This window comes from Notamacropus eugenii, chromosome 1 (assembly GCF_028372415.1).
Source record: "Notamacropus eugenii isolate mMacEug1 chromosome 1, mMacEug1.pri_v2, whole genome shotgun sequence".
Taxonomy (NCBI): domain Eukaryota; kingdom Metazoa; phylum Chordata; class Mammalia; order Diprotodontia; family Macropodidae; genus Notamacropus; species Notamacropus eugenii.
Window position 1 is genome coordinate 202,339,455 of NC_092872.1, and position 26,677 is coordinate 202,366,131.

The 26,677-nt window shown below is 35.5% G+C and overlaps 1 protein-coding gene across 15 annotated transcripts in view; it reads right to left on the reverse strand.

Annotated features, from left to right (window-relative positions):
• Positions 1 to 1,469: 1,469 nt before the first annotated feature.
• Positions 1,470 to 26,677, reverse strand: part of ATE1 (arginyltransferase 1) — a 202,829-nt gene continuing 177,621 nt past the window's right edge. For 10 of the 15 annotated variants that reach the window (XM_072624567.1, XM_072624546.1, XM_072624530.1 and 7 more), the window contains one exon: positions 1,470 to 4,615. In XM_072624567.1, the coding sequence (XP_072480668.1) occupies positions 4,437 to 4,615 (179 nt within the window). In that variant the 3' untranslated portion in view covers positions 1,470 to 4,436. Of the gene's footprint in view, positions 4,616 to 16,748; positions 16,774 to 26,677 lie in introns of all 15 variants that reach the window. The other 5 variants (XM_072624537.1, XM_072624482.1, XM_072624513.1 and 2 more) reach the window with 3 other exon arrangements.

The following is a 26,677-nucleotide window of genomic DNA, read 5'->3' on the forward strand; positions in this document are numbered from 1 at the left end:
AGGATATCAGGGCAGTTTTCCTTGATTTCTTGAAATATGATGTCCAGGCTCTTCTTTTGTTCATGACTTTCATACAGTCCAATAATTTTTAAATTATTTCTCCTGGACCTATTTTTCAAGGTCAGGTTCTTTTTTTTCCTACTGAGAAATCTCATATTTTCCAATAATTTTTTATTCTTTTGATTTTGTTTTTACCATGGATGTCTCACGGAGTCATGAGCTTCCACGTACACAAATCTAACTTTTAAGCAATTATTTTCTTCAGTGAACTTTTCTACATCCTTTTCCTTTTGGCCAATTCTATTTCTGAAGAAGTTATTTTCTTTGTTGAATTTCTGCATATCTTTTCCTATTTTGGGGGGGGGGGGGTGTTTCTTTAACCAAACTGTTGACTTTCTTGCATTACTGTCATTTCTTTCCCCAATTTTTCTTCTGTTTCTCTAATTTGCTTTTTAAAAAATCTTTTAAAGATCTTCCAGGAGTTCTTTTTGGGCCTGAGACCAAATTACATTTTTCTTTGAGGCTTCACATGTAGTCATTTTGACACTGTAACCCTCTTCTAAGTTTATGCCTCAATCCTGTCACTATAATGACTTTCTTTAGTCAAGTTCTTTTTTTTGTTTGCTTATTTTTTCTTCTGTCTACTTTGTGACTTTGTACTTTTCTGTGAGAGTTGGGCTCTCTGAACCTGCACTACTCCTTGTTCTGGGCTTGGGGCTTTACTGCTGGTTTTCACTGAGTCTCAAGGTTTAGCTGATGGCTTGACATGGAGCATCCCTGCTGGCTTCTACTGGGGGCCCTCCCTTAGGTGTAAAGTTTTGCTGCTGACCTCCCCCAAGGCAGAGCCATGCTGCTGGCTTGCTATGGAGGTAGGGATGGCCAGCAGAGAGATAGGATCTTACTACTAGCCAGCCCCAGGGGTATTGTTTCACTGCCTGCTTCTCCTTGGGGGAAGGGCCTCACTACTGATCAGCAATGGGGATGAGGCCTTGCTAGTGGCCTGCACTGGGGGCAGGGCCTTGCTGTGCAGCTGGTCTGGTACTGCTGGCTTGAAGGTGGATTGCCCTATGGCTCTGAGCTTCTGCTGCTCTTGGACTTCACTCTTTCTCCTCCCCAGGGAGACAGACTTTTCCTGCTATGCTGGTAAGCTGTTTCCCTGTTAATAAATTCATTATGAAATAGTTTTCACGTTGTTTGGAGGGGAATTTAAGAGGGATCCAGGGAGATCCTTCCTCAGTCCTATATTTTGGCACCAGAAGTCATGAATTTTCATATACATTTTTTGCTTAAAGAATAATTGTATTTTATTCTGTTCCTGAATTAGGCAAAATGTTCAGACAACTCTTGTCATTAGAAAATAAACATAATATTCATTTAATTTTCTTCAGCATCCTTACTGCAGAAGGCATGTATTTAGGAAAAAACCATGAAAACCTAAGTTATAAAAGTTCTTATTGATAACAGCCATAGTAGATAGAAATAGCTTTATTTTTTCCATTAGGTTTCATCAAGTAGAGTGTTCAAATAGCATTTACAAAAGCAATAAATTCACAACATGGAGTGCTCATTTTACATTCACTGAAAATTAATATGATCAAGTAAACACCAATTAAAATAGCATTTTTCAATTATTACTATTCCTTTTTCATTTCAAGTTGACAACATTGGTTACCTGGCAATTATAGCCATTTTCCTTCTTTATTTATACTAAAATAATCCACTGCCTAAAAATCAAACCTTAATGTTATTCAGATATTCTGAATAGCTCATTTAAAGTCATATATTCTACATTAAACATAATACATGCACTTGGTATTATCTAAATAATTTTAAAAATAGACTAAGTGTTGAAGACTTACTTACATTTGTAATAATAATCCTTCACTTAAATAACTAAAAACAAGAACATAGGCAGTAGAATTTAACCTCAATGTTTTGAATGTTAAAAACTCAAATAAACATTTTTTAAGATAGTGAAAAGCTGAGAAAGCTGAAATAAAATAAAAATGAAATGGTAGACATATCCTACAGCTCTGTTCCCATAACATGAAGACATAAATTTATTCATAATCTGAAAGGGTCAGTAGTACAGTTGTAGATTCAGAATTTTGAAACTAAATACTATAGCTTTTTTAATGGTTCTTATTAACTTAATTAACAAGGGGATGCTTTTAAATTAATGACTAACATAAAATAACAGATCAATTTCTTAACAGAATGCCTTGCTAACTCCAAACCTCAGACACCTCTTTTTTGGGGATCCTTTTCTCCAATACAGCCCTTTTAGAATCAGCAAGCTTTCAGGTAAAAGAATAAAACTTTTACTTTTGAAAAAAAAATGCTGCTCAGGCTAATCTTAAAAAGAAGACTGAATGAATACAGCCTTTGGATAAGTAAACTCCAAATCCAATTTTTGTAAATTCATTAAAGCTATGCTACAGTGTTAGACTCAGGAATTTGTAACATGGGCCAATGTTAAAAATTATGTGGTCTGCTAGTAATGAATCCCCTTACAAAGAGTGCTGCCTATGCTGGATTGGGCAGTAGAGGGAACTTTTATTGCATGGTGCTAAAGAGTAAGTTTTGATCTCAAGCTTCATGTGTTCATTCCAAACACTATATGATAAAGTATCATTATAAAGTTATGATTTTTTTTCCTTTTAAACCAACAGGACTTATACATTTGCACAAAAGGTGTCATTCCAAGTGGAGTTCTTGGGAGCTCATTTCAATAATTGTGATACTGCTCAAAATATTTTTGGAACTTATCTTTATGAACTGCTGTTAAAATTAATGTATGTTTAAGTCATGCAAGAAATCAGTCTCATTACTTTATTTATGACCAAAGAACATATTAATACTTACCACCACCGTGGGTAATCAAAACAATGTGCCACAATCTGTGAAGCAAATTGCCCAAAGAAGAGTCCTCAAATGCTTTTTGCAACGGAAGCATTATTAGAAGAAGTGTATGGCCTCCCAAAGGGGTGACCTTGAAGGGAGGCAGCCTTCATTTGGATGCAAAAAAATTGCTCATATTACTTGATATTTAGGTCAAGTGAAAAGTGTTCTCAGTTATGACATTTGAAGATCGCATGTCTTAGAGAAAAGTCTAAACCAAATGCACAGGTTACTTCTCATATCAGGCTTTTGACGGAGTTTCAAACTCCTAATTTTATTCAGAAAAGAAGAATGAGCACAAAGAAGACAGCAAGATGGTCAGCAGACAAGGAGCTATCGGTAAAAATTGGGGCTGGCTGGCTTGATGGCTGGGAAACAAGGGGATATGATCCCAGTCTTTAATCAAAAGAATATTCTGCATCTTTTGGTATTAAACCCAGCAACACTTAAAAGATTGACCTTGGTCTTCCTCCTGAGTAAAATAAAAGACTTTGTGAAGAAAGGAAGGATGGGTGATTCATCTTCCTAAATAATGTAAGTCATACAAGTAGTTTACCACAAGAGAAGTTTGAAAAAAATACTAATTTAGAATACAATAGAAAAATAATTATGCATTCTAAAAAGTTTAATTAGTTTTATGACAAGGAAATGGACAGAAGGCAGTCAGACATAAGAATGACTACCTTCAGATTCATGTATCATTAAATATTATTCTTTAGTAAAGCTAGAAAGATGGCCAGATAATACTTAATTTTCAACACCAAGCTAAATCAGGTATTATATTCAAGGAAAGAACCAATGTAGAATTTTTGACTCAAATTTTGACTTCTATAGAATTTGGATCATGAGAAATGCTAAACAATTGCCTAAAAACCCATCTTTCAAGATTACTGCAACTTCAGCAGATATTTAAAATAAAAATGTCTAATGTTCCTGTTTTTGTTTTTAAAAGTACCATCCAGCTTCATTACATAAGATTATTCTGTAATGTATAACCTATAGGATTCAGTAACATACACATAAATTCTTCAAAAAGACAAGGCTGCTAAAACCTAAGTAATCCCTTAGTTTTTAAATGTGCCTTCTGAAAAACTTCTTTTACTGAAATTACTGTCTTTTAACTGAGTTGAGGCAAACAGCATGCTTTAATTTTGCCAAAAGAAAAATCAAAGCACATCTATGATTCAAATCACTTAAATGGACCTTAATAATTTTTATTTACCATAAAGACTCAGATGACAAATCTAATATAGCTTGAATAAAAAACCAAAAATTCCCAATCTTCCAAAATCTTAAGTATAAGACTAAGTATCTAGGCACATATTTTTTAAAAATCTCTTACAAACTTGACAAACACTTCACTTTAAATATTTCAAGTCATATAATAAGTAAAATAAGATGCTTAATTTTAGATGGTTGCAATACTATCCTGCAGCTCTATTAACACAGAAGTGTGTTAATCATAATAAAATGGAGTGCAATCATGTAGTACCTAAGGTGAGAGTGGAATATTAATTCTTTAATAATTCTTTTTTTCAGCTTCTGAACAGTAACATCCTTTCTGAACAGGTTTGTCCCACCAAGTCTGCATACTGTTGAACGATGGCTTCATCACTTGGTCCTTTCTGTCGTTTTTTATAGATGTTGTAAGGCATAATTGTTCTCTTGTAAAGTACCCGTAATCGGTCAAGCTCATTAACTCGTTCTTCATCAACTGCAATCAATAAAACAATCAAAAATTGTATATTAAGCTATTATTCTTAGTTTTAGTTAAATAAAAACTGAACTGGAATCTCCAAAGAAAAAACATTTGGAGTCATAATTTAAATTAGGCTATCCTGAAATGGTTATATGTTGGCCTTTGCAAAAGCAACATTATGAAATGCTACAAAGTAAACAACTTAATTCAACAAATATTTATATAAAATAATGCTCTAAATACCTATCAAGTAGTAGTTTCCTTCATTATTACATAATCTCAAAGCATGTTTGATTTAGAACTGTTAAGAAACCTTGGACATCATGAGGGAAACTGAGGCTCGGAAAGGTTAAGCAACTTGTCCAGTGTGGCACAGGTAGTAAGCAGCAGAGCCAAGTCATCTTATTCCAAATCTAAGTCACCCAAGGCAAATTCCAACGTTTTACTGGACTGTGGAAGACAAGGCAATTTGGAATAATTATGGTCTATTTTAAACAGGAAGTTCAAATACCTTACTAAATAAATACTCAGATGGATCTCATAGATTTGGAAGCTCCCTTCAGAGATGCAGCGTGTAACCCCATTCATACTTGCCCATCCTCTGTGACTCTGGGCCCAATTCCTCAAATAAATTCACCAAAGGGAAACCACTCAACATGCTGGAGGCCTTCCTCTCTTTCTCTTGACATCATGGGGGTATACCAGCAGAGCACTCTGCCTCTACACATAACCAGTCCATCTTCTTTTCATAATCCTTTCCAATTCCCTCTGCATGATAATCATTATAAATTCTTTGGAAACTGCCATATACAAACACTGATTGAACATGAATGTTGGTATTAAAAGGACTGGCCTTTGCTTTTATGGGAAGATTGGGGCCATTAAAGGAGTTCTGTAATTTTCTGAAGGCAATCCAGCTTTACTCTCCTCTTGTTTAACTCAAGACATAATTCATTGTCCATGTAGCATTACTGTTGGTCCCAGATATACACACTAATGGACAAGCTCTTATTAAATGCATGTTGTAATATGGACAAAAGAATTCTAAAAATTTGTAACTTTTAAAATCTTGAAATTTCATTTATAAATCTCACTTAAAACTTCTCTGCACACCACTATTACATGAAGCACAAACATTTTTAATGAGGTCTTCTGCTGTCTCATCATTTTTACAGTAAAACAAGCTGTTGATCTCTGAGGATAACATCATGAGCAAAATAACATTTCATTAGGGGCATGGGACCTAAAAATAAAGTAGTTTTCTATGTATATGGATTTATTTTACACATTTTCCCCTTAACACATTAGAAAATTCTGTAGAGACTCTATGAAATTTCTAAATAGCACTTCAAGTAAAGTAAGCAAGGAATGATTTTCACATTAAAGGTCAAACGGTTTCAGATTTAATGCTCCACATGCCTCTTTAGAATAGATAAGTACAATTATATGGCATGAATTACCTATAAAAATATTAATATTAATATCAAGTGTCATCACCCCCAAAAGGCTCTGTGCTGCATCCAGGGAATGTATAGTAATTTTAATATTAATTTAAAAGGTAACAGGAAAGGTAATTCTACTGCTTCAAAAATCAACACATAAAACATTTTAAAGTCAAATAGAAATGATTTGGCAGATATTTATTCAATTTTATTAGAATTTTTATCATTTAAGGCAACCAACTCCCTTCATTAACATCCTGCTTTAGTTTAACAGATAATAAAAATCAAGAGTTACTACTGCTTATGTTGACATCATGCCTGAAGCTTAGAAATTACCAGCAAAGTTTTTAATTAACCAAAGAATGATCTAGCCTAAAAGTTAGGAAATAGTAGTCATGATCACTAAAATATAATTTAATGAACTTTTAGTAATTAAATTTTTACCCTTGATCTTATCCAAATTTTTAAAAATATCCATGCTTTCGATGGAACTCCACATGCCTTTCCTCTAATCCCCTCCCACATGTTTTGGCACAATAGTCTTTACTGACTGCTTAGAAGTGGAATCATTCCCATATTCTTGTGGTTCTCACCCTAGCAGCCAACTCTAAGGTATTATAGAGCTATACTCAGCCCTGTACGTTGAAAGGTCTGCTGTGATGCAACCAAGCGAGGAGCAGGAGATGGCTTAGGCACTGCCGGTGATAAAATCTAATACTCAGATATACCTACAATAAATTTATAAGCATGAAGTGTCAAAGCAAAGTCAATGAGCAGCTTCTCTTCATTTTTATCAATCTTCTAGGGTGTAAGCGCTGCGACTATTTTTTACTTTCAAGGTTGCCCTTGATGACCAACTTATCTTGATTTCACCTGTGTGTACATATGTACACACACACACACACACACACACACACACATTACTAGGAGAAGTGTTGGGGTAGGGACTGGGGAAGTGGGAAGACACAGAGGTTTACTTCTCTAGGCCCAACATCCTTCCGACAAACCCATCCTGGCACAACTCCATTTACCACTTGGATTTGGCATGTTACTTCAAGTGCCTCACCCCAAGTATTAATTTCTTAAAAACATTTACACAAGGTAATAATGCAAGACTATGGCCACAACAGTACTCCATTATAATTAAATAACTCAAACTATTTTCACTTGAAAGAATGGTAAATGTATGGCCATCTTCTGAGGTCAAAGTAAATATTACATCATTTCATACTTAACTTCTGAAAGTAGATTTTTGTTTTGGGAGGGCAGTATTTTATTTTTTTTTTATTACACAGAAAGATAGCTTTCAAATTCATTTTTGTAAGATTTTGATTTCCAAGTTTTTCTCTCTCCCTCCTTCCCAAGACAGTAATCTGATATAGGTTATACATGTATGATCATGTTAAACATATTTCCATATTAATCATGTTGGGAGAGAAGAATCAGAACAAAAGGGAAAAACTTTGAGGAAGAACAACAAAAAAAGTGAAAATAGTAGGTGCTCTGAGTTGCATTCAGCCTCGACAAATTATTTTTATGGATGTGGACAGCATTTTCCATCATGAGTCTTCTGGAATTCTCTTGGGTCAGGGTCATTGTACTGCTGAGAAGAGCTGTCTATAATAGTTGATCATCAAACAATGTTGCTGTTACTGTGAATAATGTTCTCCTGGTTCTGTTCACTTCACTCAACATCAGTTCATGTAAGCCTTTCCAGGTTTTTCTGAAATCCACCTTTTATCATCATTTCTTATAGAATAATAGTATTCCATTACATTCATATACCACAACTTGTTCAGACATTCCCCAGTTGATGGGCATTCCCTCAATTTCCAATTCTTTGCCACCACCAAAAACAATTGCTATAAATATTTTTGTACGTGTGGATCCTTTTCCCTTTTTTATGATCTCTTTGGGACAAAACTAGTAGTGGTATTGCTGGATCAAAGAGTATATGCAGTTTTATAGCCCTTTGGGCACAGTTCAAAATTGAGCAGGTGTTCACAAGCAGCTGTTCTTTTAGAGATGCAAAGTCTTCTAGTGCTCTTGTATATATGTCCAGCTTTTCTTAGAATGAAGAAATGCTAAAGAAGTAAAAGTTCTTGGTACAGAAATTTATTTAAACAACTAAATACAGGAACTCACTTAGGTGTAACAGAAACTATGGTAACAATAATGCACAACTTATCTAGAGTTCAGGTACCTAGGAGCCTCATCTACTCAGAATACAGCCTTAAACTCAGACATGAGAAAGTATCCTCTGAGTAGCAAGGAAAATGACTGTCAAACCATGTGCTTTGTTCCACAGGACAGATGTGGACCCATCCTGGAGTATTCCTTAACATAATTAGGTATAAAACAGGACAGTAGAAAAAAGGAAACATGTGAAAAGTCACAACTAAAAGAGAAGATAAAAAGGGAGAAGATTAGGCATGAAAAGCAGAAACCAGATGAAGACTGAGGGAAAATATAATTAATGGTTAAAAGTTAACTTACAGAGAAGACTCCAATAAACTACTGTACAGTTCTGCCTGTTCAACCTTTTTGTCAGTGATTTAGATGACAAGATAAATGTTATATTTATAAAACTTATAAATGATAGAAAACTAGAAATGACAGGTGCTATACTGGATAATTGAATTCAGATCCTGAAAGATTATGACAGGCTGACACAAGTTACTCAGTTTATTAAACAGATATTTAGTTTATTTGTATTCCAATGAATAGATTTTGTGAATGTGGGTTCTTCCTCCAAAAGTCCAGACTGCAAACCCTTTATATGCTTTTTTATCTTACACAATTCTCATGTACAAAAGCCTTACTATGATGCCTCATCCTGGCCTAGAAGTAACCTAGAGATCTTAGAAGAATAATTCAACCAACAAATTCTAACATGGTAGAAAAGTGAGGATGATCCCTATTATAGACTGTGATCTACTATTTGAAAACTTACACTACCTTAGTTTAGGGAAGTTCATGATACCTAGATAATGATGGAAACCTAAATACACAGTGGGATATAATAGGGATGAATGTACAAGGAATGCTATGCAATCAGGTTAAAAAAAAATCAACTGTTCAAAGAAAATAAGGAAAATGGTTTTGGTAGATGGATGATTCAATGAGTTAAAGTATGAAATTGCAAACTAAGAAAAACTAAAGAAACTTAGGCTGCAACTGCAGAATAGGCTTAGAATGAGGGAGATCATCATTTCACTGTATTTTGCTATGACCAAACCACATCTGGGTTACTGTATTAGCCCTGGGCACCACTTTAGGAAGGACATTATAACTATAACATCTCCAGGTGTCAATAATTAGAACAATGAGAGAATCTGCCTTCTGTGAGGTGGACCTTCCAGATTACGATACAACCTGCCAGGAGGTTGAACCTTGAGGAATTACCATGAACAGTTTAGGACTTTGAAGAAGGTCTTTATACAGTCAAGTGACCTGCCTCCCTCAATGGATCACTCTCCAATAACTGATACTCTGCATAGGCTCATTCCTCACTGGCTAGCATGCTCTCAACCTTTTAAACTCTCCCTGCTCCAGTGATTCTAAATCCTCAGTTCCCTATATTCAATTCTTCACATTTACCTCAGTGATTCCCCAATAATATCCCATCTCTTCCACTGAACCCCTCAGAAATGTATGCTCCAAAACCAAAAATATAAACAAAAAAAATTATTCCTTCCCAAACCTTTTTTTCTCTCACTCCTTGTATTCATCAAGATCTGCCTTCCTTGGAACACTGCACTCTGACTACTACCACATTTCTAGGATTTTCACTTTCACTTGTACCCCTGGTTTGGGAAGGTGGATTACATTTCTTGCTCCCCATTGTCAATATTACCTTTGCCCACTGTCATCATAACTCAACACGATTTTTTTCCTTCAAGGTCCATGCTATACAAATTACTGTCCAATCCAGATCCTGGTGGTTGTTATATATCAACTACCAGGACACCGTCCTTCTTTCTTCAATAATTTCAGGCCTCATTCCCGTTTTTGACCATAACTCTTGTCTTCATTCTAGGGGGATTTAACATAAAAACTGATGCTTCCTCAAATATCATAAAATCTTAGTTCAGACAATCTACTCCTCTGCCCTCAACAAACTCATAATCTAATGGAAGAAACAAGTAAACATATGTACACAATCTACATAAAGGATAAGTAGGAAGTAAATAAAAGAAGGAGGGTACTAGAATTAAGAGCGGTTAGAAAAAACTTTCTAAAGAAGATGGAATTTTATTTGGGACTAAGCAAAGGAAGCCAAGGGACAGAGATAAGGGAAAGTATTCCAGGCATGGAGGACAGACAGAGGAAATGCCTGGAGCTAAGATGGAGAATAGTTTGTCTGCTGAACAACAAGGAAGCCAGTTCACTAAACTGAGGAGTACATGGCAGAAAGTAGGGTGCAAGAAGATTGGAAAAGTAAATGTGGGGGAGCTAGGTTACAAAGGCTTCGAATGCAAACAGAAGATTTTGTATTTGATTCTGGAGGTGAAAAGGAACCACTGAAATATTGAGTAGTGATGTAAAAAAAAACCCTTTCCTACCCCAGAGAGTAATGTCAAATGGTCATCTGTCCAAAAAGAATGCATGGAAGAACTTACAGATTTTAAAAAATCAAATGAGAGATATTAAGGAAAAATTTTAAAAAAAGAACCATTCAAGGAAAACAAGATTATGAAAAGAAAGTCAACCAACTGGAAAAGGAGTTCCAGAATCTTAAAGAAGAAAATGTCTCCTTGAAAATTAGAACTGATCAAGGAGAAGCCAATGAAGTTATAAAGAGACAAAGAAATAATAAAGCAGAATATAAAGAATGAAAAAAACAGGAGAGAATGTGAAACATCTCATAAGAAAAATGACTGATCTGGAGGACAGATCAAGAAAACACACAAACAAATCAGACTACCTGAAAGCTATGATCAAAAAATAGAATTTTTATACAATACAAGAAATAATTAAAGACAACTGTCCTGAAATGTTAGAACAATAAGGGAAAGTAGAAATAAAAAAAAAATCCACTGATCACCACCTGAAACAGATTCTATGAGGAAAACCTACAGGAATATCATAGTCAAACTCCAACTTCAAGGAGAAAATGTTACAAGCAACATGAAAAATAAACAATTCAAATATGGTGGAGCCACAATTAGAATCACACAAGACCCTAGCAGCAGCTACACTAAAAACCCACAGATCTTGGAAAACTATATATAAAAGAGCAAAAGAACTGGTGTTGAGGCTGAAAATATCATACCCAGAAAATTAAACATAATCCTGAATGAAGAAAAGACATACAATGAACTGCCACACTTTCAGGATTTTGAAATGAAATGAACAGGAAAAAAAAAAGTCAACCTCCAGTCCCACCTATGCTACCTTCCCTCAGGGACATGCACAGCAGGTGCCAGAAAGCATATGGTCAGATAGAAAGTCACACTTTACTTCTCTTTATATCATTTAAGTAAAATTGCTGTCTACAAAATTGTTAATGATTCTTCAATTGTCACATCTAGTGGCATTTTCTCAATCTTTAGCCTTTCTGACTTCCCTGCAGCCTTTGATTCTGTTGATCACCATCTCTTCCTAGATATATTCTCACATATATATATACACACATACATGTGTATGCATACGCACATGTATACACATGTATGCACATACACACACATATGACGCTGTTCTGCTGGTTCTCCTACTTTTAGTCTTCATCCACATAAGGCCTGTTCAACATTCCCCAAAGCTCTGTTTTGGGCTTATTTCCTCTATACAAAGAGTTCTTAAACTTTTGTGTCATGGATTCCTATGGAATCCTCAGAATAATCTTTTTACATACATAAAATACACAACATCACAAAGGAAATCAATTAGAATTAGTCATTTTTTCTTTTAAAGTTTAGAGACCCCAGGAAGATGGGAAGATGGCAGAATAAGTCAGAAAACTTTAGCTCTCCAAATTTCCTCCACAAAAAAGACAGAACATTGCCTCAGAAGGAAAAGTAGAGCAGCAGAAATAAAAGTCAGGGTAGAGTAGTTTTGTCTTCCTAATACAACCTAAGAAATCCCCAGGAAGACTGAAGGTTTAGCCTAAGTAAAGTATAATCACCTCTAAGACGACTCTGTAGAATTTATAAACAAGCCCTAGGGAGTGCTGGGTTACAGAGCATCCTCAACCTCTGAGCTTTCACTGAACAGACAGTGTGGGGATTGGAAGGCTTAGGAGAAGATTGAAGGGCCTTTCACAGTTGAGGGGAGAAGTAGGTGAGTGCAGCAGCAAAGGCACAGGGACCCTTCTGACTGTGAGCAAGTTTGCAGGAGAGCAGAGAGTCCCTGATTTCAGCTCTAGTTACCACAGGAAGCATTTTTTCCATTAGTAGCCAAACTTACTGAATTATTCCAATGATGTCACATTTTGACTAAAAAAGAAATAAAAACAGCATTTAAGTACTCAGTGCTGACAATATCTGTAAATTTTCTGCCATCACCCTTCTTCAAACTTATCTGCTTAGTAAATGAATACTCAAATTACCTGATACATAGTAACCAACATGCATGTACTCTTTGCTGCCCCAACATGTTAAGATTAAATAAGTCTCAGTTTTATGAGGACAATGGTACAGTTACTTTGATTCAAACTTAATTTCCATACTGTACTGATGAGAATATAATTTAGTCAACCTAGATATTATTACTAAGAAAAACAAATTTTAAACAAATGAAATTGGGTCTTTTTTGGTTCAACTTAGAAGTAACTCCAAAAGAATATCTTTAAATAAAAATGGGGTTGAATGGGGTAGGGATTTTAAATCTGAAATACAAAATGAGTTTCTAGCTAATGGAAGCCAAAGATAAAAATCTACAACTATTAAGCTTTTGGAAAGAAAAAGGATCTTGGTAAAAAGTTAATATACAAAAAAGTAAAAAGATCTTATTTGTTATGTAGAAAAAACAGTATTGTTACTGTGGCAACAAAGACTAAAGAACTTGTAGCTTTTTCTCATGAATTTCCATTTTCTTTTTACACAACTACTTGCACATTTAAGGGACTCATTAAAGACTACTAGTAAAAATAAACACAAAAAAGGCACCAAAAAAATATTCTGATAATACATTTAAATACAGATTGGACCAGAATATAGCATATCTTAGTTCAAAGTTGATACTAAATACATCAGTATCTTCTAGCATATCTCTTCCATATACAGGAAAGAAGAAAGCACTTACTTATTTGGCAGGCACTGTGCTAATAAGGGCTTTACAAATGTTATCTAAGTTGGTCCTTACAACTATCCTGGGACTTAGGTGTTATTATTATCTCCATTTTACAGTTGAGGAACCCGAGGAAGACAAAGGCTAAGTGACTTGCCCAGGGTCAAACAGCTAGTATCTGAGGCAAAATTCGAACTCCGATCTTCCTGATTTGGGGCTAAGCATTATATTCACTTAGTCACCTTATTACCACTACACAGTATTCTATTAACTTTAGAAAACAATGAAAAAATTACAAAATATGTTCTTATTTTCTAGACAGTCTACAATAAAGTCTATATATTTTTTTGACAGCTGATAAATCCGTCATTTTTAAGATCACCCAAGGATAAAGAAATTGGGATTCAATTTTTTCGTACGTTCCATAAAACTGATACTAAAAATATATGGAGGATCACAAAATAAAAACTCCTTATGCTTATGAAAACTTCCACTACATAATTGATAATATATTGAAAACATTATTTTGTCATCATTAATTTAACTAAATACCAAAAATTATTTTATAATCATTCTGCATTGCCTACCTCTCAAGTATCTACTCTCAGAAGAACCCAATGCAGCCCTGGGTTGGCAAGACCTAAGATGACAGAGACTTTTGGATATGGATGCTACACCTTTAAGAGGATCACAGAGACAGTTAAGCGACATTCTGAAGAGAACAACTGTTAACAGACGTTCTGAGGAGAGTGTGAGGACAGTTTCAATGCTTTGTTGTCATGGAGCCCTGAAGAAGGGCCTTTTTCCTAAGTTTTTGGAGCACAACGGGCAGAATCTGAGAAGGCAGGTGTGTGACAGGAGGATGTTAGAGCAGAGACCAAATGTAGTGAGAGTAACGTGCAGCTAACAAGCTTTCCTGCCGATGATTTCATAGAACTTAAAGGTTAACTCAGGCTGTGAGCCCCATCACAAACTATACTTTGTTTCAATATTAATCTATGTTCACAACTACTTAATGATGCTAATATATTGCATGTCCATTAATTGCAACTTTGTCAGCTTATAAATTTGGCATTTAAGAAGGGGGAGAGGAGGGAGAACCTAACCATGGAAAAAGAAATTTGCCCAAAGTTGCTTTGGTATGGGAGCCAGGCCAATTACCCAGTTATAATTTTGATAATTAACTTAAAACTTTTCAGAGAATATCCACTAGAAAACTTTTGAACCTAGTGACAAAAAATCTGTAAGGTGACCATGGGGAAGAGTGCACAGTTCACAGCCTAGCCTCAGAGACCCATTTTGTACAAGCCTTTGTTTCTCTTTGCATGCTAAAAAATTTTTTTAACATTCATTATTAAAACTTTGAGTTCCATATTCTCTCCCTCCCTCCCCACCCACCTTCATTGAGAAAACAAGCAATTCAATATAGGTCATATATGTGTAACAATACAAAGCTCTTCCATAACAGTTATATTGTAAAAGACTAACCACTTTCCCCTCTGTCCTATCCTGCCCCTCAGCGGGGCAGCTGGGTGGTGCAGTGGATAGAGCACCAGTGCAGGAGTCAGAAGGACCTGAGTTCAAAATCTCACCTCAGACACTTGATACTCACTAGCTGTGTGACCTTGGGCAAGTCACTTAACCCCAATTGCCTCATCCTGGGTCATCTCCAGTCATCTTGATGAATATCTAGTCACTGGATTTAGATGGCTCTGGAGAAGAAGTGAGGCTGGGGACCTGCACAGCCCTCCCTCACTCAAAACAAAGTCAAGTGCAAGTCAAGTCATTATTTCTGATGGCATGGTCTTCTTCAGTGATGAAGGTTGAACACATATCCTGTTTTTATTTTTAATTAATTTATTTTTAGTTTTCAACATTCAGTACCATGACTTTTTGAATTTTAAATTTTCTCTGCCTATCTTCCCTCCCCCTCCCCAATGATATGCAATCTGATATAGGCTCTACATATACATTCATATTAAACATTTTCACATTACTCATGTTGCAAAGAAGAATCAGAACCAACGGGATGAACCATGAGAAAGAAGAAACTAAAGAAAACAAAACAAGACAAAAAAAAAAAAAGAGCAAACAGTATGCTTTGATGTGCATTTGGACTCCATAGTTCTTTCTCTGGATGTGGATAGCATTTTCCATCCTGAACCTTTGGAGTTGTCTTAGAACCTTGCATTGTTGAGAAGAGCTATGTCTATCAAAGTTAGTCATTGCACAATGTAGCTGTAACTGTGTACAATGTTCTCCTGGTTCTGTTCTTGGTGTCAGTTCATATAAGTCTTTCCAGGTTTTTCTGAAGTCCACCTGCTCATTATTTCTTACAGCACAATAATATTCCGTACAAGTCCTTAGTGATCCCATAGGGATTCTGTGGTCAACCACACTGTTATATAAAGTTCCTATTTTTCTAGGGACCTTGAAAAAGACGTCCAGCTTAGAATATCATCAGGATTTACAGTATTTTGAGAGTAAAGATTAGTCCATTTTCAGCTAAGAAAAACAACAAGTACAAAGGATGTCCTAGAAATAGGTTGCAATGAGAACATAGTTAAACCCTTTACTTTTTTCCAATGTGAAGCTTCAGTTTCTTAAAATAAAAACCAAAAGCAAGTCAACATTGTTATCTCTTATTCTATCAGTAAACCCATCATCTCTTTGATATTTTAATCTTCAACCAAAACTCTGGGAGACAATAATTTATCAATTTTTTACAAGTTAAAAAAAATTGCCATGGGAAATAAGCTGTGTATCACAGGTGTTTCAAACTCAAAGATTCTAAGAGATCAAAGCTTCACTTCTCCTTAAGGGAACTTAACTCATTTGTTATTCTTAAACAGACTTCATAACTGCTGTTTCTTAAAGAATACAATCTCAAATTCTTTATTCTTTATTATCATTATAGCTTCTCGGGACAAAAATTCTAAAATGGCAAAGGAGTTAAAATACAAGTTAATGGATAAGATTGTGCAAAACTGTGGCATAACAATGAAAAGTTTTAAATTCTGAATCAATGAAAAATAAAGCAGTTAAGATTTCACTCAACTGATACTCACTTCAGACAGTAAATATGGTTTAAAAATCGTATGATAAAAGTAGACACTTAAAATTCATGAACCAATTTGTCCATCCCCCAGATTTTTCTGTCTGAGGGCTTAGTAGAATTCCAAGGACTTGGCTATATACATATAAACACATAACAAAAAATGAAAATAGAGAATGAGTCAACCACAGTTCATTCTTCGAGTACTGGAAATTTTTCTGATTGCACTCAAAAGTTACTCTGGGAGTACATCCTATGGAATTATTGCTGACATCATCTACTTAAGCACTCCTCCACAAAGAACATTATTGCTAAGAGTATCTGAATATACAGATTTTAGTGTATAATGATATGATATGAAGAAATTTATAGATGTTAATTGGGTTAGTTTTACTGTTATGACTAGTAATCTAGATGTACTCACTTGACATTACATCCAAATTTCAGAGCTGAAATGAGAAACATGGGTGAAACATTAAAAAAATCATAGTTGCACACTACTTACAACGTTCCCCCAAATAATTCCTGTTTTGCAGTGATGTCACTGAGACAGTGAAGCCAAATCCAACTATAATATCCATAACTTGCTATAATATTTATCTGTCACCTGGGATGCCCTTGACAAGAATAAAAGAACCCACCCACATGTACAAAAATATTTACAGCAGCACTGTTTGTGGTAGCCAAAAACTGGAAATCAAGGGGATGCCCATCAATTGGGGAATGGCTGAATAAATTATGGTATATGAATTTAATGGAATACTATTGCGCTATAAGAAATGATGAATAGGAAGACTTCAGAGAGGCCTGGCAAGACTTACATGACCTAATGCTGAGTGAAAGGAGCAGAACCAGGAGAATTTTGTGCACAGCAACGACTACAGTGTGTGAGAGTTTTTCTGGTAGACTTGGAACTTCACTGTAATGCAAGGACTTAAAAAAAAAAATTCCCAATGGTCTTCTAAGGCAAAATGCCTTCCATGTGCGCATAAAGAACTATGGAATTAAAAAAAGAAGAGAAAAGAAAAGAAAAGAAGAGAAAAGAATAAGAGAACCCAGCCTAGGCCTGCCTAAGATCAGCACACTCTCCTAGACCAAGGGATTGCGCCCCAAATACTTCAGTGACATACATCCCTTCAGCAGCCTCCCAGATGAACGCACAGGCCAACCCACAGTCAGTGCAGCTCTCTCTCTCTGCAACACCTTTTGGAGACTTTGAGCGTTATTGCCCCTGTAGTTTCTGTTGCTCCCCTCGTTATTATAATTAGGCAGTGATCATTTAGGAGAAAGATCTCTCCCTGCCCTCCGCTCATATTCTCTCATCTTCATCCACTCAGCTCAACTCCAATCGTGTCTAAATCTAACCTTGCCTATTCCCTTCCACTGTGCCCTTTAGAATTTCTGTTCAATAGCAATCTCTTTCTCTATTAGCCTTTGCTGAGACCATACTCTCCTTTGATGACACTGCATTGCTAGCTATCTTTTTCAACACAGGCTATACCTCCCTCTGACATACCTATCACACTGGTCCTGAAGAGGGCATTAGAATATCTTTTGCTCCCCAGTGTCTATTCCCAACTATCACTGCCTCCTTCACTCAGTAACCTTTCCTCTTTTGAAGCCCACATAATTAAAAGGTTCCTCTCGTAATTCATTTATCTTTTCCTTTAGGTATCTGGATACTCTGCTATTTGGTGTATATATGTTTAGTACTGCTATTACTTCACTGTCTATGATACCTTTTAGCAAAATGTCACAATTTTCTTGTATCTGATTTCTTTTTCCATTTTTTCCTTCATCATTCTTATCTGAGATTTAGAATCATCTTTTGGCTCTTTATCTCTTCCAGGAATTTTCGTTGGGCTTTTGTCCAATTTGCATTGTTTTCTTCGAGGCTTTGTCTGTGGTTGCTCTCACATCTTTGTATGTTCTCCTTAGTTTGTGTCTTTATCTTCTGTCATTACAGTAACTTTTTATGGTTGTTTTTTGTTCTAGTTACTTGTTCATTTTTTCTAGATTATTTCTTGACTAAAATTTCTGTTAAAGTTAGGCTCTCCTCACCTGGGGTGAGGGGCTATTGGTTAGAAGAGGCATGTTGTCCCAAGCCTTCAGGCTTTATTGTGTTTCTGTTTTTACAGCGAGTTCTGGAAGTTTCGATGGTTTGGGTGCTTCCAAAGTGGTGCGACCTAGAGACCAGAGGTCACTGCCCTGCTGATCCTTAGGAAGGGCTAGCATTCCTTTCTGCCCTGTAATTAGGTATGGGTAATGGAGTTGCTAAACAGTGCGGGATCCTGCACTGTGTTAGCACAAGTTTCCCTGTAATCTCTTTCTGATCAGTATTCCAAATCCCTTTATCATTGAGCTGAGAGCTCCCAACGCTGCTGCTGCTGGTAGTCACTTCCAAGGTCCACAGCTGGTATTATTGCTATGTGGGCTCTGGGTCAGCTCCCATCCCAGAGTCACAGATCTCTCCTTCCAACCTAAGTTGTCTTAGTCTAGAAAAATGTCTCACTTTGACCTTTTGTTATCTCTACCATTCCTGAATTCAATATGAGGCTTTATTTTCAAGTTGCTTGGAAGAAATTTTGGGAGAATTGGAGCCATCTTGGTTCCCACAATTAAAATTTTCCAACCAATCAAAAGTATGACAGCTATAAAATATAATACACCAACCCTAAGTCATTTTCACTTTCCTGCCTTCCTCCAGAAGCTCAGCTCCTGGATCATCATTTTCTCCTCCCCAGATATGGTATCTCAAAAGTCTTGGCACCATTTTAAGCATCAGAATCTTTAATAGCTTTTAAAGCTGTGTTAAGCCTTTGGAATTCTCTGTGTTAGGCAACTCTCATATTCATGAAGATGCTTCTTCCAAGTTCCTCACCTTCTATTTCTTCAATCATCTTAAGTCCCAAGACCAACTCATTCACTTGATCTTGTCCACACAAAGAAATGATCATACACACTAGATCTTGCTATTATCAAACGTTCCACTTCCTTAATTAGAAGCTCTGATATGCTCCCATATTAACATAGGTCCAGTCCTTTTATTCTTCCCACATTTACTCTTTATCCACATCATGACCTATCTTCCCTCCAAACCTCAGTAATTTTCTGAGGCCATTTCTTTCCAATCTCAATTCAACAGTTAGTCATTTAAAACTCAATGCTAAATTCTGTTCCTGTATTCCTTCCACCATGTCCTGTTGCCATTCTTCTCCTGCTAATACCTACCTCTAGATTATACCCACTATCCTCCTCCATTCCTACTGCTGAACAATGCCAGAGGAAATCTGACAAACAAGCTGCTTGGAAACAAATTCAAGTTATTTAACCTCAAGTTCCTCACTGTACCCACAAGTCAGTCCTTCTATTCCTCCCTAATTAAATAATTTCCTGTTCTCACTCCCCACAGAAGCTACATCATATTTTCTCTCACTTCTTGAAGTAGCTATCCTATATTCCCCACTCTTTCCTCCTCTCTTTTTCTCCTCTTACTTTACTAAGCAAATAGAAGCCATTCAGCTTACATTTCCTTTTCTCCCATTTTCTGATCATTCAAAATGCTCTGACATCATCTGCTACTCTCTGCTAATCCCCCAACCTCTGAGAAAGAAGCAGCCATTGCTATTGTCAATGCCAATGCCTCTACCTATATTGTTGTTCAGTTGTTTCTTCATGAGCCCACTTGGGGTTTCCTTGGCAAAGATAAAAGTGTGGCTTGCCATTTCCTTCTCCAGATCATTTTACAGATGAGGAAATGGAGGCAAAGAAGGAGAAGTGACTTGCCCAGCATCAAACAGCTTTTAAGTATCTGAGGTCAGATTCCAACTCCTGTCTTCCTGATTCCAGGCTGGGTGCTCTGTCCACTGAGTCATTTAGCTGCCCCACTTCTACCTATGTAGCCCTAATTCCAATCTCTTCCTGCAGAATGCACCTTCAATAATACCTCCCCTACTTTGAAACTCCAACTTTTCCATATAAATTGGTTCCTTCTTTCCCTCCTGACTTCAAAAATGCTCAAATTTCCCTCCTCCTTAAACAAACAATCCTGCCTTGAGCTTGCCATCCTTTCAAATTCTTTATTTTCCCTCTTTCTCAGACAACCTCCTTAAAAAAAAACAACAAATTCTATACTTGATTCCTCCACTTCCCTTCCTCTCATTTAGTTCACAACCCTTTTCAATCTTTTTATCTTTATTACTCAACTGAAATTGCTCTCTTCCACCTTACCACTGATCTCTTAAGTGTCAAATATCTTTCTCAAACTCTCTCTGACATATTTGATTCTTCTGACCTGAACACTATTCTCTCCTCTCTTGGTTTTTGTGGTACTACTCTCTCTTGATCCTATTCCTACCTGTTAGATGCTTCAGGGTGTCCTTTGTTATTTTATCATCTACATCATGACCCCTCCCTCCAACTATGAGTGTTCCTCTAATACTCAATCCTGGGCTCTCCTCTACTCTTTCTCTATTCCAAATTCTTACCATTCCTTTGTGTCATGGATCTCTTTGGTAGTTTGGGGAAGCCTACAGATGCTTACTCAGAATAATGTTCCTAAATGCATAAAGTAAAATGTATAGCACTATAAAACAAACTAATGATACTGAAATAGTTGTCTCGTGTGTGTATGTGTATTTTAAGTTCACAAACCCTAGGTTAAGAATTTCTGCTCTACATTCTCTCAATAACCTCATCAATATCAATCATCTTCTTCCAACTTGCATCAACCAGTACACCTGTTTAATGTTTTTCAACATTAAAACAAGTCTTTTACTTTCATTTATATTTCATTTTTATTTAAAAAATATAATATAATGTAATATAACCATGAAATAGCAAAAGAAAACCTATTTATAATCTCTTAAGAAATGAAATCTGGAATTCAAAAGCCATCAAAACTTAAGAATTATGCCAGAGTAGCATAACACGTAATAATAATAATATTATTACTATAGCTAGCATTTACATACCACCTATTCTATTTCAGGCACTTCAGTTGTTACACTGATAGTTTCACAGACTTTACATTTTCTCCATTTTCATTTCTAGACATTATCAAACCTATATTCAATTACAGTAAATGTTTTGAAAGTTAGAGGCCTGAACTACACTAGAAAGATACATATATGTGACAATTCTGTAAGATCTACAGGTGATTCCATAATCATACTTGTGTTTATATAGTACATTAAAGCTTACAAAGCTCTTCCCTTACAACAACCCTGTGAGGCAGATAATATACGTATTACTACCCCCGCCCTACAGATATAAAATAGTTATTGAAAATATTATCGTAAATATTTCACCAGTGTTATCAAGGTATACTTTTAGTAAGAGTAGCCACTTACAACTTGACTTCTTTCAAATTACTTGTTCGTTAAACATTGGCTTAAACCGGTAAACAATCTCAGCCAAATGAACACATTTAAAATTAAGTGTTGGCTAATGTATACCGCATTAGTAAAAGCAGTGTTTTGGTTTTCTTTAATTAAAACTAGCAAGAACAAGTCATAAAAGAAAATACAGTAAAATATCCAAGATGTTGTGACTAAGCCAATTCTTTGCAGCTCAGTTACTCTAGCAGAAAAGAAGCTGACAATCTTTGAAATCAGTATTTAAAAGCAGAATATATCTAGCCTGCAATTATCTACAGGATTTTACTATTTCAAAAAAATGAAGAAGACCAAAGAAAATACGGTACTGCAGGCAGACCTTAAAATCAAAGTTTGTACAGATGAATCTGTTCACATACCACGTAGTCAAAAACTGCCTAGCTGTGAGCCTAAAGGCATATCTTTTCTTTCTGACTTGGAAATCAAACTGCAGAACCTTACAGACTAAACACTTACACAAATACAGTCAAAATTGATAATAAGCCTGACTTGCTTTCGCTGAAACAGTAAGTCATTGTACTTTAAGTCCTATTATTTTAATACTCAAAATGAATGGAGGATGTGGAAGATATTTCCTGTATAGCATACAAACAATTGTATTAGGGTACTCTAAGTTTACTTTAATTCACGTAATGTGAAAAAGAGACTTTACACTTTCCCTATCCAAAAAGATTTTAAATAAACAAATGGATGAAAATGACTTATACCACATGAAAACTCAAATCTTTCAAAACAAACCAGAACATCTGCAATACTTACAAATGGCTTAGTTTAATTTTTCAAAATATTCTGAGAAAATATTTAACAAAGACAGCTATGTATCAATTGCAAACTAAGGTTATGAGAGAAACACTGAATCACAAAAATAAAGGCACACTAACTCTCAGTGAAGGCTGGAGCTGAGAAGTCAAAGCTATACGGAAACTCACCTTTCTGCAGTGTAAACAATGAATTTCCATATGACAGATTAATTTTAATGTTAGTTTAGTTGAAGTGGTCAAGTGTAATGCCCACACGTTGTGTATATTGTGTATACTTTCATGATATATGGGACTAAATCTCCACCCCTCCCTAGCTCAGGTGACTATGAACTAGTTATGATAGTAATTCACATCATTCACAACACAACACTTCAGCTTTTACTAAATACTTCTCTCACACTGCAAGGCATATATATGTTTCATTATTCCCTTTTTGCAGATGTGGAAACTGAGGTTCAAGTCTCTAAGTTAATTTCCCATAGTCACAGCTAATAAGTTTCAGCCATAATTTGAACCCAGATCTCCTGACTTTAATTCAAACACTTTTTCTACTATGTCTTTGCAGACTCAACAGGGGAGTGGCTAAAAATTATATGAATGTAATGGGGTATTATTATACAGTATGAAATTATGAAGAATTCACAGAAACACAAAAAAATTTGTTTGAACTGATACAGAGCGAAATCATGTCTACACAAGGTAGAAGTCAGATCTTTCCCTTTCCACCTAATGTACAACACAATCACTTAATGATTGTAAATGAAAGATCATTAAAAGGAAACCAGTTCAGAGTTGATCCTGGAGAATCTATAATGAAACAAACCACCCTTCTTTACAACAAAGGTGGGGGATTATTAAGGGAAAATGGATACACTGTTGAACAGGCTTGGGAGTTTCAGCCATTATTTTGTGTTAACAGAAGAGGATTCAACAGGAGTATAGCAGGGAGGGGGTAAAATAACTATTATGCTAAAATAAAATATTTTAGCAAGAAGATGATAGGAGAACAAAGTAAAAGCATTGTTGGGGCTCATCTATTAGCACTGGTCACATGAGACCCTCATTCAAACTGACCAGATCCAAGTTGAAAGTTTCACAGAAAATAGAGGTAAGTCCTCTAGGGCATAGTTTCTGGTCCAAACATCAAGTGGCTGACAAGAAGACGACTTTGAGGTAATCTTACTCCAAATGGGAGTAAGGGTATAAGTAAGGTTCTCAAATTATGGCTGCTCTGGAGATCATGTGGTATCAAGGAAAGACTCTAGAACAAGTTTTGAGACTTGCATTCAAATACCAGTTTTATAACTTACTAGCTATAAGACTAGACGAATCACAACTTCACTGGGCCATAGATGCCTCATTTATGAAACAGAAGATTATAATATTTGTACCACCTGCCTCCCAAGATTGCTGTAAGAAAAAGCTGTAAGTTATTAATTATTCTCTAAGGTGAACTATTCTTACAATCAAATTGACATTAGTATAGTACTTTAAACTGCATTTTAATAAGAGATATTTTTGTTTTAAAGATAGCAAAGCACCTTATTTTTTAATTTAATTTTCCCAATTAACAAAAATCCATTTTCTGTCCCCCACATTAAATAAAGTACTCCCCTTCCTATTAAGGAAAGAAAAACAAAAACAACTCTTATAACAAATATGCGTAGTCAAGAAAAACGAATTCTTGCACCAATCATGTCAAAATCAGAGTTCTTAAGTCCTTCGAAATTGTTAGTCTTTACAATGTGTTATTGTTATTGTATAAATTGTTCTCTTGAACTGCCTACTTTACTGTTATCAGCTCATAAAATTCTTCCCAGGTTTCTCTGAAACCATCCCCACCATTTCTTACAGCACAATAGTACTCTACAATATCTGTTCATCCATTCCCCAGCTGATGAGCATCCATTTGGTTTTTAGTTCTTCGTCATCACAAAATGAGCTGCTGCAAGTGTTTTTGTACAAATGGCTTATTTTCCTCTTTCTCTGATCTCCTCAGAATAGTAATGGTGTCATTGGACATAAAGGTAAGTATAGTTTAACAACTTTTGGGGTATGATTCCAGATTACTTTCCAGAATCACTGAACCAATTCACAACTTCACCAACAATGCATTAATATAGCTAGGTTCTGATGAGTGAATAGTGGGTCCCTTCAAATAGCCACATCATATTGGGCTGGAAACAATTACCATATTTTAGATAATTATAACTTTGAATACATACAGTTATTTCACGGGAGTTACTATCTGCACAAATAAAGACTTTGGTGCATGCTTTTTTTCCCACAATTCCCTCAGCATTTCTCATTTTCAGGTTTTTTTTTTTTTGTCAATTTTTTCCTTTCTAATGGATGAGGTAGAAGCTTGGAGTTACTTAAATCTGCATTTCTCTGGTAATTAGTGATTGGAACATTTTTTTCATACAGTTACAGATGAGTTACTGACTTTGTTGGTAAAGGGAATTTCCATGCCAGGATTTGCCCACATCAATAAAGTCACAAGTATGGCTTCCTCTCCCTTCAGTTTCCTAGTTGAAATTATTTTAGACTATTAACAATTCATTAAAAAATTTGCATTTAATCATCAAAACTAGTTGGTACTGGCTAAGAAACAGTGGTGAATCAGTGGAATGGATGAGGAACACAAGACTTAGCAGTCAAGTATTCTAGCCATCTACTGTTTGATAAACCTAAAGACCGCAGTTTCTGAGATAAGAACCCACAATTTCATAAAACTGCTAGAAAAACTGGAAAAGAGTATGGCAAAAACTATGCATAAAACAACATCTTACACTGTACAGAAAGGTAAAGTCAAAATGGGTGCATATGACTTAGATGTAAAGAGTGATACTACAAGCAAATTAGAAGAGTAAGGAATAGTTTAGCTGTCAGATCTTATGGAGAAGGGAAGAATTTATGACCAAAGAAGAGATAGAGAACATTATGAAATAGAAAATGGATAATTCTGATTACATTAAATTAAGAAGGTTTTGTACAAATAAAGCCAATACAACCAAGAAGGGAAGCAAAAAACTGGGAAACAATTCTTACAGTCACCTGCTCTGTGATAAAAACCTCATTTCTAAAATATACAAAGAACTGAGTCAAATTTACAAGAATACAAGTCATTCCCCAACTGATAAATGATCAGGAAGTTTTCAGATGAAGAAATTAAAGCTATCTATAGTTATACAGAAAAAAATGCTCTAAATCACCACTGACTATAGAAATGCACATTAAAACAACTCTGAGGTACCACATCACATCTGTCAGATTGGCTAACATGACAAAGAGGAAAATGATCAATGTTGGAGAAGATGTGGGAAAACTGGAACACTAATGCATTGCTGGTAGAGTTGTGAACTGACCCAACCATTCTGGAGAGCAATTTGGAACTATGTCCAAAGGGCTATAAAAATGTGCCTAACCTTTGATCAAGCAACACCACTACTAGGTCTGTATCCCAAAGAGATCATAAAAAAGGGAAAAGGACCCACATATACACAAATATTTATAGTAGCTCTTTCTGTGGTGACAAGAATTCAGATTGAGAGGATGCTCATCAACTGGTGAATGGCTGAACAAGTTGTGGTTTATGAATGTGATGGAATACTATTGTTCCATGAGAAATTTTGAGCAAGCAGACTTCAGAAAACCCAGGAAAGACTTACATGAACTGATACTGAATAAAGTGAGCAAAATCAGAAGAACATTGTACATAGCAACAGCAACATCATGAGATGACCGACTCTGACAGACTTAATTCTTTTTAGCAATGCAATGATCTAAGTTAATTCCAAACAACTCATGATGGAAAATGCTATCCACATCCAGACAAAGAACTATGGAGTTTAAGTATAGATCGAAACATACTATTTTCTGTCTTATTTTTTTCTTTCTTGTAATTTTTCTCTTTTGTTCTGATTCTTCTTTCATAATATGACTAATGTTGAAATAGGTTTAATATAATTGTACATGTAACGCATTTATCAGATTGCATGCCATCTTGGGGAAGGGGGAAAATTTAGAACACAAACTCTTATAAAAAAGTAAATTGATGAGCACTTATACATTAAAATAAATATAATATAAGCAACTATCTAAGAAGTGGCTTTCATTACCAAAAATAAATCAATTTAACTGGCATTCATTGATTTAACTTTCTTTCTCTTAGCAAGTCTATGAGGACTTATATT